The sequence below is a fragment of the Polyodon spathula genome, chromosome 12 (genome assembly GCF_017654505.1).
Source record: "Polyodon spathula isolate WHYD16114869_AA chromosome 12, ASM1765450v1, whole genome shotgun sequence".
NCBI classification, from domain to species: domain Eukaryota; kingdom Metazoa; phylum Chordata; class Actinopteri; order Acipenseriformes; family Polyodontidae; genus Polyodon; species Polyodon spathula.
Window position 1 is genome coordinate 24304392 of NC_054545.1, and position 19650 is coordinate 24324041.

Genomic DNA, 19650 nt, shown 5'->3' on the forward strand with positions numbered 1-19650 from the left:
TACTGTACATAACTCCAGATGGGTTCTGATGTACGGTATGTTTTTTTTTTTTTTTTTTATAAAATGGCATGAATTGTTTGTGTTTTTGTTTTGTTAAACTGACTTCCTGGAAGTGCCAGTAGTGTAGGTACATTCTCCAAATTATAGTTAGTGGTTGCACATCTATTCAGCAACAATTGTTGAAAAGCAGAAGAATCTGGAAATGGATTCCTGTGCATCTGTTACTTCCACAGCTCAGTATCTGCATTGACCAACATGTCATGAAGGAGTAAGCCTGCAAAAGAGGGCAAGGTACTGGTAACAGATGTGTTGCTGTAGTTCAATCCTAGAAAACACAGGACAAGATATCCCTGTGCCGGGAGCTACGAGTGCCACTCTTAAAGCCATTCTGTTATCTTTTGGATCAGTCCTGTACACATTTGTGTTTTGTTTCCCAGATGTGCATCTGGTATAAAGATCACCTGAGCCTCACACTCACTGTCCATGCTGCATGTAGAAGTCTACAGTGTGGTGTTTATTATACCTGCAGCCACTGAAGTGAATTTATCCTGGAATGTGTAGTTTTGTCAGGATATTGAGATTCACCCAAGTGGAAGTGAAAATCAAGCCGGGAAAACAAACTGATCAGAAGAAAGACAAGCAAGTGTCTTGTGATCAGCATAGATGAGGAGATTTCAATCTTGTCTATAACCTCTTTAAAGAAAATCTGAGGTGAAGACTGAACAGCCAGTCTCAGCAGGCTAATTTTTTACAGCAAACTAATCATTGTGTAAATTAGACATTAACATAAAACATGGAAAAATATGTTTTTTTCCTCTAAATTTTTGTTTTCTTCTCTGTCCTACACCCTAGCTTGCAGATGACTTTAATAACCTGCTTCTGCAGGTAGTTAAAGTGGCATAACTGTTAAAATGATAGAAACACAAGAGGGGTTCAGAGGTAGGAAACCTGTACACCAGCAATGGTTTATCTTAAATGAAATTACAGTTGCAGCAAACGCAGGCATCATATTTAAAGTGTACAATTGAGCCGGGTTGTTGGACACTGCAACTTCAAAATCACAAGCAGACCTTACTATAATTTTACCATAATGTAGCATTGTTATACTCACCATATTGTACAAAGCAGCTCTGGAAGTGTGACAGGCATTATTTTTAAGTTTTTACATTAACATAGTCCGTAATATAAATTTCATATATCTATATAGACCGAGCGTTTTGTTGTCTGACACAATATTTATGATCATTGAGTATTGACACTATATATATATATATATATATCTTAGTCTCGTTACACCACAGTTATTTAACCATGGTGTCATATCCGTTACGTAATCTAGACTTTAGTTTGAGATCGGTGCAGAGTTGTTGGACCGAGAGTGGACATTTCTTATGGTCACCAATGCACAGTTAGGCTGGACCGACGTAGCCCCCTATGCAGTAAAGTCATTACACGTCTTGGAAAAAGACTGTGTTTGTATCCAGTCTCGACCTGTGCATATCTTGTCAATGTTTGTATTAGGAACGGCAGCTCCTACTTGAATTCTTCCATAATATAAATATGTTAAACCCTTTATATATAATAAGTGACAGTGCTCTATATTTTAAAATTCCTTTACATTAGACTTCTTAATTACATAGAACATCATAGCCATGCTCACAGGAGTACCAACAGCAATATCGATAAGGGAATGTGCCGTTAACAGAATGATCCACAGATTGCCTTTGAATTGAGTCAAGTCCTGTCCCCACCTGTCAGCTGCTTAGCAAGGGATAGATGTTTCACAATGTGCAGACACCTCATAATCTGCATGACAGTGCTCTGAACAGTTCATATGTCAAGTTTTTAAAAGAAGCGATGTAAACCATGCATTGCCACTGTTTAGTGTTTAACAGCGGGCATAAATATTGTAATTAAACTATAAGTGTGAAGGAGACCTTTTAAGTGTCTGTTTCGTCTCATGCAGAATGGATCTGTCTCTGCTGTAGGGAGCCCATATATCATTTCAAACCCTCAAGTGAAACTATAAATGAACTAATTCCTTCTCTAGTGGTCTAGAAGCCCTGCTTGAGAAAGATTGTTGGTATCTGTTTCTTCTCGTGTTGATTTTCACCCTTAACACTGCATCAGTGTAAATAGGCATTTGCAACTTCATTTCTTACACTTAGTTTGACCCCAGAATTGATCATCTTGCCTCTAATTTCAATGCTTAATAACTGTTTCAACACTGTTTAACTAAACAGAGAGACTCCCCAAGGAAAATGAAGCATGTTATAGAACAATATAGAGATAGATAAACATATTATTGTGTTATATTAATTCATGGCTGGTTAACTTTCCCAGACCTCTATACAGGACTATAGTGAACAATAGATTTCTATTGGAGTTCACACTAGCCAATCTTTTAATTGCAGCACAGAAACGAGGACTAGAGGATAGTTAGAAATAAAGGTAGAGGGTAGGAGACACCTCATTACAGAGTGCTGGGGGTAGAAAACAGGATCCCCAGCAATGTTATTGATGCTGAATTACTGGGGTCCTTTATTGTTTGACCAAACTTAACAACATTTTGAGTTCAATCAGCTGCTAATAACCAGACAAGAACCATTTTCTTATGTCAAGCAGAATACATACAGCACGCAGAGAGACCTTACAAAATGGGTCACCTCTAATCAAGTAACAACTCAGCTCAGGATTAGAAATACACATTATAGCACTGGAACGCTTACTCATTGAAACTTAGTGCTTAGCTTTAAGAGCCTCCTTCCCTTAATTTATATGCAGTTGCAGACAAAAGTATTTCACTGGTTAAAAGAGAAACACCACAAAGAAAGTTATTTCTATCATTTCTAATTGTTCTATTGAAAGATATAAATTAGAGATTCAGCTTTATAATAAAACAACACATTTTTACATAACTTGCTTAAAATGAAAAATATATATTTCTTGGCAGTTATGATACATATATAGTCATACCTTTTCGGAACAAAGGCAGATATTTTAACTTTTCTTTTAAAATGTTAAAAAGAACATTATCAGTTACGCTGCCTGACCTTTTAAATATTTTACAAAAACATTCATAAAACAGGCTCAAGCTAGTTTCCTGACCATGTGCAGCAATGGCGATGGAGGCGTGTTTCCAATAATGCTGCACAACTCATGTAGTAATCAATTACTGTAAGTGGTCAAAACTTTGTGTAATTAAATTACTAGTGATACTCTGGGAAATCTTGTGTTTTTGTACCTAGTGGGGCTGATGTAAGGATAGGCACAGTGCAGACAATTGTAGCATTTGTGCGTGTTGAGCAATACAAATTGCTCAACACGCACAAATAATGAGCTGCAATCACTATAATGACCGTCTCAGTGAGCGCTGCCTGTGCATCTGGGTATTTAGCAGCCGTACTTACAGCCCAGAGGTGAGGTGAATTAGGACCTACATATGTCAGACGGAGGGCAGCAAAGTCCTCTTGGCACACAGAAAAGTTTTCTGAGGAGCTAAGAGTCATTACTGCTTAGGTCATAATAATTGAGTTATTTGGAGAATCCTCAGTCAAAATCAGTTATGCTACCAAATAGGCCATATGGTCCTCTATAGTGGAGAAAGTCAATGCTGTTGTGTTACTAGAGGACAGTCAACCAGGTGATAAAAAGGTGAAATTCAGCTATTAGGTCTAGGTTGACCTGCGTAGTGAGGCGATAATACCTTACCACCACATCCTGGGGCAACCCAAACAAAGTGAGCTTGGGTTTGAATATGCTGGGTCTTCTCCATCTTGCCCTTCTCCTCCTAAGGTTTTCCTCCCTGTCCTCAACAAGAGCCAAGCATCGCCGCATCAGGAAGTGCACCACAGCAGCCATCCTGAGGCCAATGACAGGTCTCTGCATGTGTGTGGTTTTATACAGCTCTTAATTACTCGCTTCTACAATCATTTGCACCTTGTAACAGGAGATGTAAAGTTTTTGGAGGATCAGCAAGACAAAATCCTTACATCTCATTATGGCCACTTAGCATTCCAGATCCATGCCCAATTCAAAGCTCTTTTATTTTTCTGAATACATTTCAATATATTTTAAATGTATTAATGATGACAAAGTGTTAATTTGATAGCGGGTGCAGAACGGCAGGTGAAAAACATTCTTTACATACTCCGCATTTTTAGTGGCCGCTAAAGTCCCCCTTTACGACTGCTAAACACAGTTTGCATGTGCAAAAGATTGATTTTGGCAGCAATATGGGTGTTTTGCAGCCTCATATCACTTTGCATGTATCCATATATATATATATATATATATATATATATATATATATAGTATAGTCTTATATTAATCGATGTGCTACCTGTTTTAAAAGAAACACAATAACAACTCTGTATTGGAACAAGCACAAAACCATGATTGCAATCATAATTAAGGGACATCTAAAAAAAAATAAACATTTTAAGCTGTTGTGGCGAATAGCTGTTCCCGCAGGCAGGGGCTTCTCACAAGCAAAGGTGGGGCGCGAATCCAGGACCTCCCACTCTGAAGCATAGCGCCTATGCCACTGTACAAAAGATCCAGTCTCTTTGCAAGACCTACAGACCTGACCGTTACCCCTGTGCACGCTACACTATTCAGGGGAGACTGGGGACAGTTGTAACACCTTGAATTTCTCCAATCAGAAGCAAGCTGAAGTGCCATCACTTCTCTGTCTGCCTGTGGCGAGGAGCTGTCTGTGCCAAAGCCCTGAGATTTTATATACAACAATTGATTTTTGACCTAGTAGAGTAAATGTTTTCACCAATTTTCTTTTTGTGATATATACCTGTGTTATCCAGTTTATGAATCAAGGCTTTTAGCATTCTCATCCCTGATCTCTGTACTTATAATTGACACAATTGCTTACTCTTAGTTTTGTTGTTTCTTGCTGGAACCTGGGATTTAGTAATGGCTCCTTGGGTTGTGGCCAATTGTAACACTTGTTACAGTTGAACCCATACACCATTAGCTGAACTATATCTGGGCACATGAATCTTGCAAGGAAACAAAATGCTTATACAGTATATCACAATTGTGACTCAGACTGACATATTCTTGCTTGATAAGGCCTATAATTTTTAGGGATGTTAAAAAGTTTCAAAAGTAGGACAACAACAAAAAAAATGGCCTTATGTGAACATTTTTATTTTTCAATAGACCTAACCCCCCCCATTACAGCTGACCCTGGCCATGGGGTCAGTTGTAACACCGGACACCTTACATTTCAAGCCCTCTTGCCATATATATATATATATGTGTGTGTGTGTGTGTGTGTGTGTGTGTGTGTGTGTGTATATATATCAGCTCTTAAAACAGGATAACTATGGAGATTAGTAGAGGACAGATGTAAGTTCACAGTCGATAGACGAAGAAAAAAAAATAGCAAATATATTAAATTATTACTTTTCACAAGTTCTTAAAAAGGAGGATATGGAACAACACGCCCCACATGTCAACCTGTTCCTATCCAGTTTTAAATAACTTTAGCATAACCAAGGCAGAAGTGTTAGAGGGACTAGGAGCTCTTAAAATAAACAAATCCCCTGGGCCTAATGAGATACTCCAAGTACTGCTCAAAGGATTGAAAGCAGTTATTTACAAACCGCTAACCAAAATCATGCAACAGTCATTTGAGACAGGGGATGTACCGACAGACTGGAAAATTGCAAACGTAATACCAATCCACAAAAAGGGAAACAAAACCGAACCAGGTAACTAAAGATCAATAAACGTGATTCCTATTATATGTAAACTTATGCAAACTATAATAATATCCAAAATGGAAAATTACCTATATGGTAACATTGTCCTGGGAGACAGTCAACATGGTTTTAGGAAGATCATGACTAACTAACTAACCTGCATATTAGTATGCTGTCATGAGTGGTAGTAATCTTTGTTAACGGGGTTACAGTTTAGAGTGCATCTCTCTAATAAACCAGGTGGTAATAAAAGATCCCATATGTATCCGTTTAACAGACCACTGAAACACACTCTTATTTATTTACGCGTAAACACTCCTGTGGGAAATCGCAACGACTGTTTATGTTGGTTGATTCTGTGCTACACACCCCGTCCACGTGGTTGCAGGGGCGGTCGCATCACCGACTGGCCGGAATTCAAATTTTGCATAAAGTAAATTGGCTGGCTCGGGATCCACTTCACTTTGAACACAGCTGAACCTGAATGATCAGATGTAACTTTGCTCAGCCGGCTCCACATTTCGTACAGCTGGTTACTCCTGATGAGACCCAATAGCGCCAGCTTGGTTTACGTTCCAACGTTCTTTGAAACGGCCAAGTCCAGTTTAAAACTAATGAAATAATCGTGTGAAGTTTATTTTGACTTTCTGTTTTGTCAAATAGGTTGTTAGTAGATGAAAAGCTGGGAATAAGCTGTGTTGTAGTGTAAACTAGAAGTGGCACAGAGAAACTGTATTTTTTAAAGTTGCAGCCGAGATGGATTCAACAGAGAAACTAAACCAAAATAAAGACTCAGACGTCAAGAAAGTGGTACCCAAGTCTGAGTTTTTCGGGGCTTTGGTGTCTTTACCAACATGCCTGTGCTTAATGTTGTCAGTCAGTTCTGTGGCGTTTTGTTTTTTGTTGAGCTTCAAAACTTTTCAGTTGGAAAACAGAGTGAAAGTTTTGGAGAAAGAAAACGCACCAGTGTTTGCTCCGGCAGAAACCAGTATTCTTACAGAGGGAAGGACTCTATTACCTGTGATCCGAGATACGATAGAAAGTATTCTGCAAGAGGTAAGAATTTCATATGCGCTACTGTATTTCAAATCAAGACACTATGTATGCAGTATCATGAGAAAGTTAATGATTTCACCTTTCTTGTGTATCTGTATAAAGTTATTGATTTTGGTTTCATATGGTAAAGTAATGCTGCTATGCTGCTGCTATTGTTTGTAATTGATACATTAGGATATTTGTCAGTATTTTGCAAATGACAACGAGCCCCCCCCACATAAACAAAAAACAAAAAAACAAAAAACAAATGCCTGATATAAACGCCAGGGATATCTCACCAACTCTTGGCAAGCTTTTTTTGTGTTAGTGTTTCAAACAACTATCGGCAACATCTGTTTTGTTTTTGCTGTGGCGGGACGGTGGGTATTCCCTTCATAAATTCGGATGCTAACCTAGAGGCGTCCAGAAAGTGACGGCTAATAAGTCGGGCACTGCAGCTAGCATGACTATTGTATAACAGTGTCCTTCGGATATTTGAAGAGTTTGTACAAAAAGAATAACAGGGATTTAAACAAATTGATTGACAAGCAAACAGAAAGCAGAATATTCTAAAAGCGGTATGGTAATTCAATCGTATAGCTACACTCCCCAGATGCTATCAAAATGGTGTGGGAGACCTGTCTTGTTACAGCATATTATCATTTGGTATGAGTAATGAATGGAGACAGTTCGCAAGGAAGCCACCGGGTCTCCTTGAAGTGAACTAAAATAATAGCGCAGAGATGCTCGCTGATAAAAGTTGGCAGTGATTTTAACTCTGGATATAACTGCTCCATAAGAGACGTCGATAGTGTACATGAAGCAAATGTGGCAAATTACATATCACGTTATTTTTGGATTGTCTGCACACTTAAGCCTATTTGCCTTAAATATATTTTTTTTGTTGGGATGTTATGACCACATTTGTTTAAATAACATTGTGGTTTTAAAAATACTATCATTAAGTTTGAATCCTCTCCAGTCAGTTTAGGTCTTGGTTGAGAATTAGACACTGATTGCATCACAGATTTCCCTATTAAACACTGAATGAGTCGGTTCCATAATCCCCGATTCTATGAAAGTTGTCTGTCATGCTGCAAAAGAAGCATGTTTTGTGTATTTTTGTAACCGCTTTTTAAATAATTTAAACGCATTAGCTACAGTTCTGGTCAATTGCAAATAACTAAAAGGAGCGTACTAACGCGATGATCCTGTGGTTTGTAAGGAGTCCCCCAGCTGCGTATTAATGTGTCTCAATTGCAACGAACCCAAAGTAACTCGGGTTGCCCTCTACTAAAACACAACACTAAACTAGTCTAGCAATTTCTGTAGATTTTAAAGGCTTGTGGTATCGAACTAACTGGAACAAATATGAAAAATACCAGCAACTTTTATGAATCGGAACTATTCATAACCATAAATGGTACAATAAGACGACGTGTCAAAACGTTTGCAACAAAACCAGTTTAATCCATATTCACCTTAACAGACATTATTATTATTATTATTATTATTATTATTATTATTATTATTATTATTATTATTTATTATTATGCCAGTACGACTTTGCAGTGCCTCTACTTTACACAGTGAAGGCAGAATGTATTCCATCCAGTTGTGCGCTGCAGAATTGCTGTGGAACACTTTCTGCCATCCTCCAGTCTAAATAAAATATTTTATACACTCTATGAAATGAAGTATTTGTGGTATTGTATAATTTTACACGCCACTACTGGCCTCGATTGCGTTCGTATTAAGCTTTTATAGGCTATACCTGAAATATGTAATCATTTCTGATTCGATTTACAGCTTGTGTAGTCTGCAATACTGCTTTTGGTCCCTTAACACATGCATTCAAGTTTTGTTTACCTTCAAACGCAGCTTAATTAATATTGGTGGTGTTTATTAAAATTAGATTATACATGTGAATTTGGTTTAAGAAAATGGAAAAATAATTTTATGCAATTCATCTTTGGTATTTACTTTCGTGTGTAAATACATTGTCCATATATATATATATATATATATATATATATATATATATATATATATATATATATATATATATATATATATATATATATATATAATAATTATTATACAACAACCCAAAGAATTTTGGGTTTAGCTAGAACATTGATTTTGTAACGAAAACAAGCATTTTGCTGTGCATTCAGTGTTGAATATATGTCATGAGTCAACATTAATAGAATCTATAATATATATAATATTATATATATCTATTAATATTATATTATATTATAAAATATTAATTATGATTTTACATGCATTTTAAATATATAAAATATAGTGTATGTATATATATATATGTATGTATATATATATAATATATATACACACACACACAGTGTGAAGAATTCTTTTTTTCAATAAAGCAGTGGCACTCCAGTGGTTCTCAATCCTGGTCCTGCGGGACCACTGACCTGCTGGGTTTTGTCCCAACCAAGCTGTCAGTTACTTAAATGAATTAGTGAAACTGCACTAATTAGCTTAATTTGACTTTTTTAAATAGTATAGCTTATACAAGTTGGAGAATTTAAGTTTCTTATACAATTGTATACCTAAATTGAAATCTCCATCTGTTTTAAATAATAAACCTCAGATTAGGCAAATTATTATTTCAATTAAGGGTTCAATTATTATGTAATTGAGTGCTTGTTTGGAACAAAAACCAGCAGGGCAGTGGTCTCCCAGGACCAGGATTTAGAACTACTGTACTAATCCATTACGTTAGTACTGTACCCTTTATAACACCAGCTTTACAGCGCCATCCTATAAGGACAACCAAATTGAATAATACCTTAGAGGGAAGTGTAGTAAAGGGGAGATAAGCAGAAGCATATCGAGTACAAGATTAACACATGGACTTTATATAGTAAAACAATAGGAAAGGCAGTTCTGCAAGCTATATAGCACTGGGGCATCCCAAGAGTAGGCTCAGGAATGTGTCTAGTAGTTGGTTTACTATGGTTTCCTCTTAATAACAGTATATCCCCTCTCTTTCTTGTGTGTAGAGGTTAAATGAAGCATTGCCTAGACTGCGGACAGCCAGGGACCTGCAGGCACAGTGCTCCTGCCCTCCAGGTATGTGTTTCTTGTTTTTGCACTTCACCTGAAGTAAGTACTTCTAGACAACTAATTGCTGTGCCCATCCCACAGCCCCCTCCTGTCTCTGAGGAAGTTATTCTGTAGGTGTTATTGGTGAAGACCTGCAGGGTGTAAATGAAGTGACCGTTCACTGCAGAGCTCCTGGGTGGTGCTCAGGACACTGGCTGTCTTGACCTCGAGCAGTCAGGGGAATTGAGCTGTAGTGGCACAGCATTGGTAATGCACATTGCAGAGACACCATAATCGCTGGAATACAAAACAGCAACACTGCTGGAAGCAGGGCTATTGCTGAGCTTGTATTGCTGTTGTCTTTGCCAACATTATTGGCATAAGGAACTTTGAGTTTGTTTATAAATACCTGAGTGTTTATTGTCATGGTTCCATCAAAAACCAAAGCCCAGTTTTAAGAAACCGCTGGGGCAACCTTGGCCAGCACCAAGCAAATAGGCACAACTGTAAAAGCGGTGGGGGTCAAGGTTGCTCCAATTGTTTCTACTAACTTGGCTTGTGTTTTTGATGCAAGTTCGATCCGCTTTTATATTCAAAAGAAGAGTAGTTGTCAAAAGATAGGGCAATAGCAGTGTAGGAGGATTTAAAAATGACAGCATATCCACCACCCCTTCCTGAATTGTGAGGCTTGTCAAGAAGAGTAGTTAGGAGATGTAGCCAGATGCAAGGAGAAGAAATCTCCATTAGAGTGCCAAGTTTCAGTGAAAGCAACAAAGTCAAATCAATTTTCCAAGATTCGTTAAGAAAGATCCTTGTTTATTTAGGGAATGAGTATTTTAAGAGACGTTTTAAACCCACTAGATTGTGCAGTGGTGTTACTAGCAGCAAGAGTGACACAGGAATAAGCACTCGAGATGGGTGGAATCTATTTCTCCCCCTTCCCTGAGGTGTTGAAAAGATCAGTTAGAGCAAGGGATCCATACATTAGGTTCAGAACTGGGGATCAACTTAGTGGAAAGGAATCTGGAAAAACACATGACTAACTATTAGTCCATAATAGCTGTAGAATACACAGCGGCAAAGTTAAAAACAGCATGGCTAGTAGCAATGTAGTCAGCAATAGTAGACAGCGGCAAAGTAGTTGTTATTTGAGCAATATATAATATAATAAAATTACTTTAGGAACGGTGAAAAGTAACAATTTAACATAAATGAGCAGGGCCTTACTAGATGGTAAAGACCTCTTATCAGGATTTTATAGCAGGGTAGTGGTCCCCCAGGAACAGGATTGAGAACCACTGCAGTATACTATACATTTACCAGAGTTTACCATGGCTGCCATACCTTTAACGCTTTAAAACACTTAACTAAACTTTACCATGCTGTCAAAACACTATTACACTGTGTTGTCCTTTTCCTGAGGTACTTTTTATAAGAGGTTTTTGCTTTTATAGCAGGTCTTGGGTTCATGTGTAAAAATAACACACACTGGCACATTGAGAAATTGAATTTAGTAATATTGCTGTAAGGACTTCTTGACTGTACATTAATCCCCCAATTATTTTCTAGATTTCATTCATTCCCAGGCCATATTGACAGTAAATATAAAAGAGCCCTTCAGTAATTCACTGCTTTTGGTATTTCATGATTGTTTGGATGTTAAGTGCTGCCCCCAGCCAGACTGCCTGCCTGTCCCTCAGTGAGTGTGACAGGCTGCTGGGAAGAAGGGCTGGAAAGGAGCAGGTAATTGGTGTGATTTGTGGGCTGAGGAAATGGCTCTTGCCTCAAGTGTTACAACAACAAGAAAAGCCTCAGATCTTGGGCCCCAGGGGCAGGATCTGGTTTTCCAGCTTGTTTTCCTTTTCCTTTTGAATTGTGTTTTGTTAGGCCAAATTAGAATAATGATGAATATTTTGTATCATTTTGTGTAGATGTGTTCATTCGGCTTATATTAATATACTAAAATGTACACTGGACTGGTTGGCTAATGATATTTTATGTTATGCATCCCTTTTTTAACATTACTTTCTAAGCTTTACCTGAGTTTGCATGTGGAAGCAGAAGCATCAGCTTCTGTGACATGACAGCAAGCAGGTTTCAAGGGTTTTTCTCAACAGCAGAATCTACATTTCAGAAATGTAAATAGACTGAACTGAGTGCACAGAAATGTACCTGTGGAACAGACGCAGTAGAGAAGGTTCAAATTTAAGTGTGCTGGATAGTCTAGATCAGGGGTCTCCAACCCTGGTCCTGGTGAGCTGTGGCTGCTGGTTTTCGTTTCAACCAATCTATGTTACTTAGTTGAATCAGTTATTGGCTTAATTGTTGGAAATATGTAAAAGCACGCTGGAAAGCTTATCTCTTTTAGGGTGCTCTTGATCCTTGAAGGAATCCTTCTTGTAGAGTTTACTTTATTATTTGCGTTAAGGCTTTTTCTGATGACCAGTTCAGTGTGAAGTAAACTGATGTGTATCCAGGCTTTGCTTCCTTAAGGAATACCTATGGCTTTGAGGTCATAATTTATTAAGGTAAACATAGAAAATGGGAACAAATGCAGTATAGCTTATGGGTTTGTGATTTGTTAAACTATGAAATGTATATTTTAATATGTAATTTGTTCTCAGATAAACTATGGAATACACAAATGCAGCTGTATAATTAAACTGTGAAGGTTCAAGGCTATTAATAATAATATATTTTTATATAATGCCTTTCATAGTGGACCACCATCACAAAGCACTTTACAGAGGTAGGCTGTGAACTCTGCATTATATGCAGTCACTTACAATAAATCACACAGTGAGTCAGTCAGTGGCAGAGGTAGGATTAAGCCCTGGACTTTACCCACTGGACATGTTCCTATAGACAGCAGTATGTTTGTGTAATACAATTTGGGGGACATTTGGTCTTTTTTTTTTTTTTTTTTAAGTTACACATTTAAAGAAGACACAAAAGCAACATGTACATTTGCTGTAGCGTTTAATGAGCTAAAGCAGCGCCAGGCTGCAGAATGAATGTTCCCTCATATTGGCCCCAATAAAATTCACTGCTCCCCCCTTTTTGTTGTGGTTTCTTTTTTGTAGCTTATTAGATTGTGATTTGATGGGTTAGATCGAGTAAATGAACTGCAATCAGACCACATACTCCCCAGAATAGGAAGAGATTAGCTACCATGTTTGATCTACCAGTATAGTGTTTGCTATTTGAAAAACCAAGTCAAAAAACCTGATAGAACCACAGCAGTTGAAGCAACTGATCTGAACATCATCAACTTTTTGATTCCGAAGAGTCCATCTCCAATCGTAATGCATAGGAACTGCCGCTTTGTAAAATGTTACGGTTTGTATAAAGGTTATAACTATTGAACACCCAGTAATGCTACATTTAGAAATACCAAAAGACTCTTTTGTCATTGAATTTGTTTCTTTTTAGTATTTATAAATACCGGTACATTTACTACTATCGATATTGACCCAACTTACATTTCTGGAAACGGTAATAACAAATTAAAAATAATACACAACATAATGTATACATGGTCGCAAGAGGATGGTTTTTGTATATCTGAAAGAATTTTCTATACTGTATCAATACTTTTCTACACTATTCTAAAGCATAGGATATCAACCACAAAGCCTTCAGTAACTGCCGTGGTTTTGAAATTTAATTCAAAACGGGCTGCAGCGTAAAGCTGTCATATGGACTGTATTAGCCACACCACAGCCAGCTGTTTGGCTACATATTATTAAAGAGTAACTTGGGTGATGAGGCCAGGCACAAATTAAGTAGCTGCTCTGAATTCCAGATACTTACACCTGCATGGGATGTGGACTGTATCTACCTCCAGAGTGATTGATAGCATGTGACATGCTTTTATGTTTTGTATTCTTCTTTTTGTAACATATGTAGCAACTATTGGAAACAAGGCTTGTATTGGAAGCGTGTGTGGGTATGTATTATAACAGGAACAAAGGTCGTTATGCCAAATTTGAGTATTTTGAGTGAATTATTAGTTCAAGTTCAACATCTGCAAGGATCCTAAATCAACATGTTTTTTTTTTTTTTTTTTTGGGTGACCCCTTGAAGGGGGGGGCACTGTGAGCCCCACTGAAATCCAGTAGTTTAAGTGCTGCTGGCAGTGAAACTCAATCCGATGGATGGGACAGCAGTATCGTTTACATCTCATTAGGTGTTTCTTGGTTGCACCCTGAAAGTGAGCTGTAAAAATAGAGTGCACTTTGTTCCAACTGACTGCACTCTGTCTGTAGCCTGCACAATGTTGTTGTAGTTCTGTAAGAAGACATTTTGCTATCATTCTGAAGAGCGCTTTTTACAATTTATTCAAATATTGTGCTTTGTTTCATTTAATGTGTTAAAGTCCTTGGACTGTGAGTTCATGAGCCACTCTAGTTTCAGTTGTCTGCCATAGATATGTCACGCAGGCTAGATCAGCCTGTGTATATTTTAGTAAGTGACAGTGCCATCTAGAGCACTTCTTTGTATAGCCTTCAAAACAAAAGGAAACTTAAGCCAAAGTGGCTGATCACTTGATGGTGCCAGTTCTTGCTTCTATAACTGGGTGATCTAGCCTAAGTCAGCTATCTATGGTGGGTGATTGGATGTGAAGAATAGCTCCTGCTCTAAACTAAACAGTCTTTGAATAATTCTATTGAGAACTATCCAATGATTATAAATGTTATAAAAAGATAAGGGGACAATAAAAAGCAACATTTAAGAATAAGATCCACAGCACGCACTCCCACTCGCTCTCTCTCACGCACACACACATACAGAGCAGGACTTGACCCTTCCTGCCCTTTGCCTCCCTGGGTGCAGTACTCGGGCACAGAGCTTCCCCCACAGCCTCTAGCATTCACCACTGTGGAGTTAGTCCTGGGATGTGGGCCGTGCTTACGACACTCTGATACTCGGTCTACAGCAGTCACGTGTGTGTGTGGGCCCTCCTTGTCTGAATGTGCTGTTCATTGGCAGAGCAGCGTTGTACCGTGATTAACCCAATCTTCTCAATCCACTCAGTTGGCTCCCAGGGAGGGGTACTGCTGGGTAAGGATTTTGACAGCTTACTGCATTGGCTGTTTGGAGTTGACTCCCACACTCTTCAAAAAAAAAAAAAAAAAAAAAAAAAAAGTGCCAGTTAAATGTAGCTCCTCAAAATGAAGCTTTCTCTACTTTTTAAAATAACTCGCTTGGAAGGCTGTGTCATCTTCAACAGTCTGCAGTACATTTACAGTGGCGGGACAAAATTAAAAGCACATGCAATATGTAGCACACACTTTGAAATGACCTGTCCTTCACATGATGCTGTAGTAGTGTATGAGGCAATCCCAATGCGCACAACATGCATGTCTTTGTGTTATACAGTTGATGTCTAATATGCAAGAATGTTCTGGACTCCTCTTTAAGAAAGAATTCACTGCATTTACATATTTTAAATACCACAAACACAACACTTGGTGTTTCAAAGTAATTGTTTTGAACAAGATGTTGACCCCAATTCCTTTGAAAACCTAGAAATGTGACACTTCTTCGTCAATAGCCCGTGGTTATTGACACCAGTGTTTCCCAACGTGACTGAGTTATGCAATGTTACAGTATCTGATATCCTTTAATATATTCTTTCTTTAAGTATATAAAGCCGATGTTGTCCTTGGCATCTCTGAATGTTACACATTTAAAAACAATACTTTTTGGGAGGGGGGCTAGGTGGTGCAGTGGCTAATTTTTAGTGCTTTTTAAGTACATAGAGCTAACAATAATTCCAGTAAGTCTTATGTGCTTCCCATTACTTCATACATTGCACATTTTCCATAAAGTACTATGAGTTCCAAAAGTGCTTGAATGTTTGACCAGTGTCAGAACTGTACCCAGTCCCACGACTTTGTGTTTTCAGCATGTTTTCATTCTTTTAAGTGGCATCTTGAATTGGAATGAATGGACATGCCAGAAGAACAGCAGTAAAGTATCTTTAACAAGTGATCAGTATGATTGATTTTCATTAATAGTTTTGGAGGTAAAAAATGAATGTCAAAATCAAATACACATTCACCATAATGTGCGCATTGGAGACTGTGAGACCTACAGATGTCAATAATTCATACTGGGTAACAGAACATTAACAACCAATCTCTCACACATACACACGCACATAAGAAAGTTTACAAACATGAGGAGGCCATTAGGCCCATCTTGCTTGTTTTTGGTAGCTTGTTCGTAGCTTATTGATCAAGAAGCTGCTTGATGAGATTCTGGGAAGGATCCTAGGGTGTCAGTTTCAACAACATTACTGGGGAGTTGGTTCCAGACCCTAACAATTCTCTGTGTAAGGAGTGCCTTCTATTTTCTGTTCTGAATTCTCATTTCTCTAATCTCCATTTGTGACCCCTGGTCCTTGTTTCTTTTTTCAGGTCAAAAAAGTCCCTTGGGTCGACATTGTCAATACCTTTTAGAATTTTGAATGCTTGAATCAGGTCGCTGTGTAGTCGTCTTTGTTCAAGATTGAATAGATTTACTACTTTTAGCCTGTCTGCATATGACATGCCTTTTAAACCTGGAATGATTCTGGTTGCTCTTCTTTGCACTCTATAGCAGCAATATCCTTTTTGTAGTGAGGTAACCAGAACTGAACACCAATATTCCAGATGAGGTCTTAATAATGCATTGTACAGTTTTAACGTTACTTCCCGTGATTTAAATAAAACACTTTTCACAGTATTTTCGAGCGTCTTGTTGGCTTTTTTTTATAGCCTCCGCACATTGTCTAGATAAAGACATTTCTGAGTCAACGTAAACTCCTCCTAGGTCTTTTTCATAGATTCCTTCTTCAATTTCAGTATCTCCCTTAGAATATTTATAATGCACATTTTTATTGCCTGTGTGCAGTACCTTACACTTTGCCATTTGTCTGCCCAGATATGAATCTTGGCTAGATCATTTTGAATGACCTTTGCTGCTGCAACAGTGTTTGCCAATCCTCCTATTTTTGTGTCGTCTGCAAATTTAACAAGTTTGCTTACTATACCATAATATGTCATTAATGTAGATTAGGAATAGCAGAGGACCTAATACTGATCCAAGTGGTACTCCAAACAGAACATGGACATGCAGTCCAGTGGCCACGCCCCCCTGCTCGAGCCACAGTTCTGACTGAGTGCGCTCAGAATTCAGTCTTGCGCCGCAGCAACACAACACAGATGCTCACTGTTACAATAGCTTGTCTTTTTTAACCCAGGATTTGCATGTCACAGGAGATTAAATGCGTAAACTTTATATCTCTTATGAGAAGTGGGTAAACACGACCACAAAAAACATAAATTAAACTTTTTTTTTTTTTTTCCCAAATTGACTGCCCTGTCTGCTTTTGAATGAACCTTACATCTTTGAGTAAACACCTGTCTGTAAAGTGTAAACAATTCTAACAAATGACTTGAGGTTTTGACTGTGTTTCATGTTGACGGTCTCGGGACTGAAGTCCATGTCGAAGGCAGCCAGAGGTCAGTGAATTTGGGGGGGGGGGAGGACCCGAGGTTACGGCAAACAACACTTTTTAGAGGGTGTCTTTGCTTCTCACTGTGATGGTTCTGTAATAAGGGAGGTAATGTAATCTAGGCAATCCTTCTTGGGCTGGCTGCAGCAGCAGATCCTTTTGCTCTTGTAGAAGTCCTAGGTTTGGAGCCTGAAGGACATGAGGTGAAATCCTGGTCAGGGCTGCAGTAGCAGACCCCTTCCAGGGAGGATTAAACAGATCTCTTCCTAGTGATTTGTGTTGGGCTCGCCTCTTATTTGTGCTTTCCTTTTCTCTCATTGGTTCTGTTATACTTGATCAGTTCACCCTCCCCCTATAGCAGGCATACCTGAACATTCCATAGGTACTGGGTGGCGTGTAAATTGCCTCCCTGCTGCCACTCCAGTGTGTGCAGCTTGGATGCAGGTATAGATCTGGTCTGCAGTCAAAGCAAAGCAAACCTCTTAATATATAAATAAAAATAGAAACTTCTATGAACCTTCCTATTCTCACTCTGCCTAACTTTTCACCACGTCTGACTCTGCTCAGTGCCCTCCTTGTAAATGAGAATTGTTGGGAGTAATACATAAATACTCATTGACTAATTTGAAGAAGTGACCACAAGGGTGGATACATATAGAGAGTACATCATATGTTCTTTCAAAAGGGTACATAAAGGGTTAAATGTAATAAGCAGGAATCCCTGCTCTCTCTCATCCTATATAAATTACCTAAATGGCAAGCTAGGAACATTTGCATGTGACTCAATGCTGGAGGGTATAGCTGACACATACACAGTAGCTCAGGATATCCGAAGATATTAGACCAGAAACTAAACTGGCTACAGACATGGCAAATTTTAAAATGTTTAGTTGTCGAGAAATTGAATTCAATTCTAACTTGTTCTACTTATACTTTTCCGTAGACATAAGCATACTGCAGTATTGCTAGTATACATTTCTGTGCAATGATCTGTCAGAAATGTGTTGCCATGTAGCCGAGAATGCTGGTGATGCTGTCTGTGTTAATGCATCCCATTAAGGCTGAATGTGAATAGTGCGATTCAATGGCCATTATGAAAGGCCCTGCGAGAACTACTTATATGGGGCGGAGGCGTAGTTGGCTCACCTTGGGTAGCATTGTTCCCAGGCATGGGAAAGTTTACCCGCAATATCAAGGAGCCTTGAAGCACAAGTAGGACCCTTCTTTTTTGATGTACTCTTCTCCCTGGGCAGTAATTATGGAACAAATAGAGGTACTTAAAACAGATTGGAGGGGCACAGTCCATTCGCAAGGTCTAGGGCCTGGGCAAATGGAGCGTTTGTTGAAAATGTTAAATGTCTAATTTGGCTGTCATGGCAGAACGCTTTTCCAGCTGAAGTACTGGCTCTCATTGTGAACTCATTGCTGTTTAAAAAAAAAAGATAAAGGTTGGGCTGCTAATTACACATTGCTTTTACACCCAGTTTTTGGAGATCAGCAAGTCCTTTCAATTTGTAAAGCCACATTTATCAAGGTCATTTGAAAGTAAAATATAGCAGTCATGTTGCAAAACCAGGGAGAACTTGGGTACATCTTTGAGGGTTTTTTTTTTTAATTAACCTTTTTAGTTGCTTGTTTTCAATTATTCCTGTTTGCGTAATATCTTAAGCAATAGGAACATTAAACTACATTTTATATTTTAATTTTATTTGAAAGTGTAGTTATTTTTAATATCATTAATATCACTATATTTTTTCCAAAGCCGTTTAAAATAAAATGAACACCGAAGGGGTTCAGATTGTATAAATACATTTTTTGGTGTCCCAGTAAAGGTGTCCGTTTGGTTTTTTTTTTTTTTTTTTAATTAAAACCCTTATAAAATTGTATCCGTGTGTATGGTTTAATGACTGTAATGCTGATCAACACCCAAGGACTTATTTTGCAGATGTTCTTAAGTCTCCTACCTTTCTGAATTCCTAAACCAGTCAGTCGACCGGATTGTAATTGTCCCACACACACGGAGTCATCAAACCCTCAGCAAAGCTGTGCAGGTGGTCTCCTACCCCAGCTACATTCACGTACTTTCTCATCTAAAAAATCAAATACTTTTGCTAGTTAAGTAATGCTTTGAGTGGGGACCTTTTTATTTAAAGAAAAACATGCACTCTTGTAACCGTAAACTTTGATTTCTAGGCAAGCAACGAATATTAAGTAGCTGTGATGTGTTTAGGTTTAGTATTTTGTTTTATTATAGCTGCGTTGCAAGTAAATGTTGATTTTTTTGGACAGGTTAATGTACAGTACTTTTCT

At 38.2% G+C, this 19650-nt stretch overlaps 1 protein-coding gene across 11 annotated transcripts in view; it reads left to right on the forward strand.

Annotated features, from left to right (window-relative positions):
• The first annotated feature begins 6177 nt into the window (after nucleotides 1-6177).
• LOC121324552 (collagen alpha-1(XXIII) chain-like) overlaps nucleotides 6178-19650 on the forward strand; it is a 228763-nt gene continuing 215290 nt past the window's right edge. For all 11 annotated transcript variants that reach the window (XM_041266580.1, XM_041266584.1, XM_041266579.1 and 8 more), the window contains exons 1-2: nucleotides 6178-6779; nucleotides 9794-9863. In XM_041266580.1, the coding sequence (XP_041122514.1) occupies nucleotides 6480-6779; nucleotides 9794-9863 (370 nt within the window). In that variant the 5' untranslated portion in view covers nucleotides 6178-6479. The remainder of the gene's footprint in view (nucleotides 6780-9793; nucleotides 9864-19650) is intronic.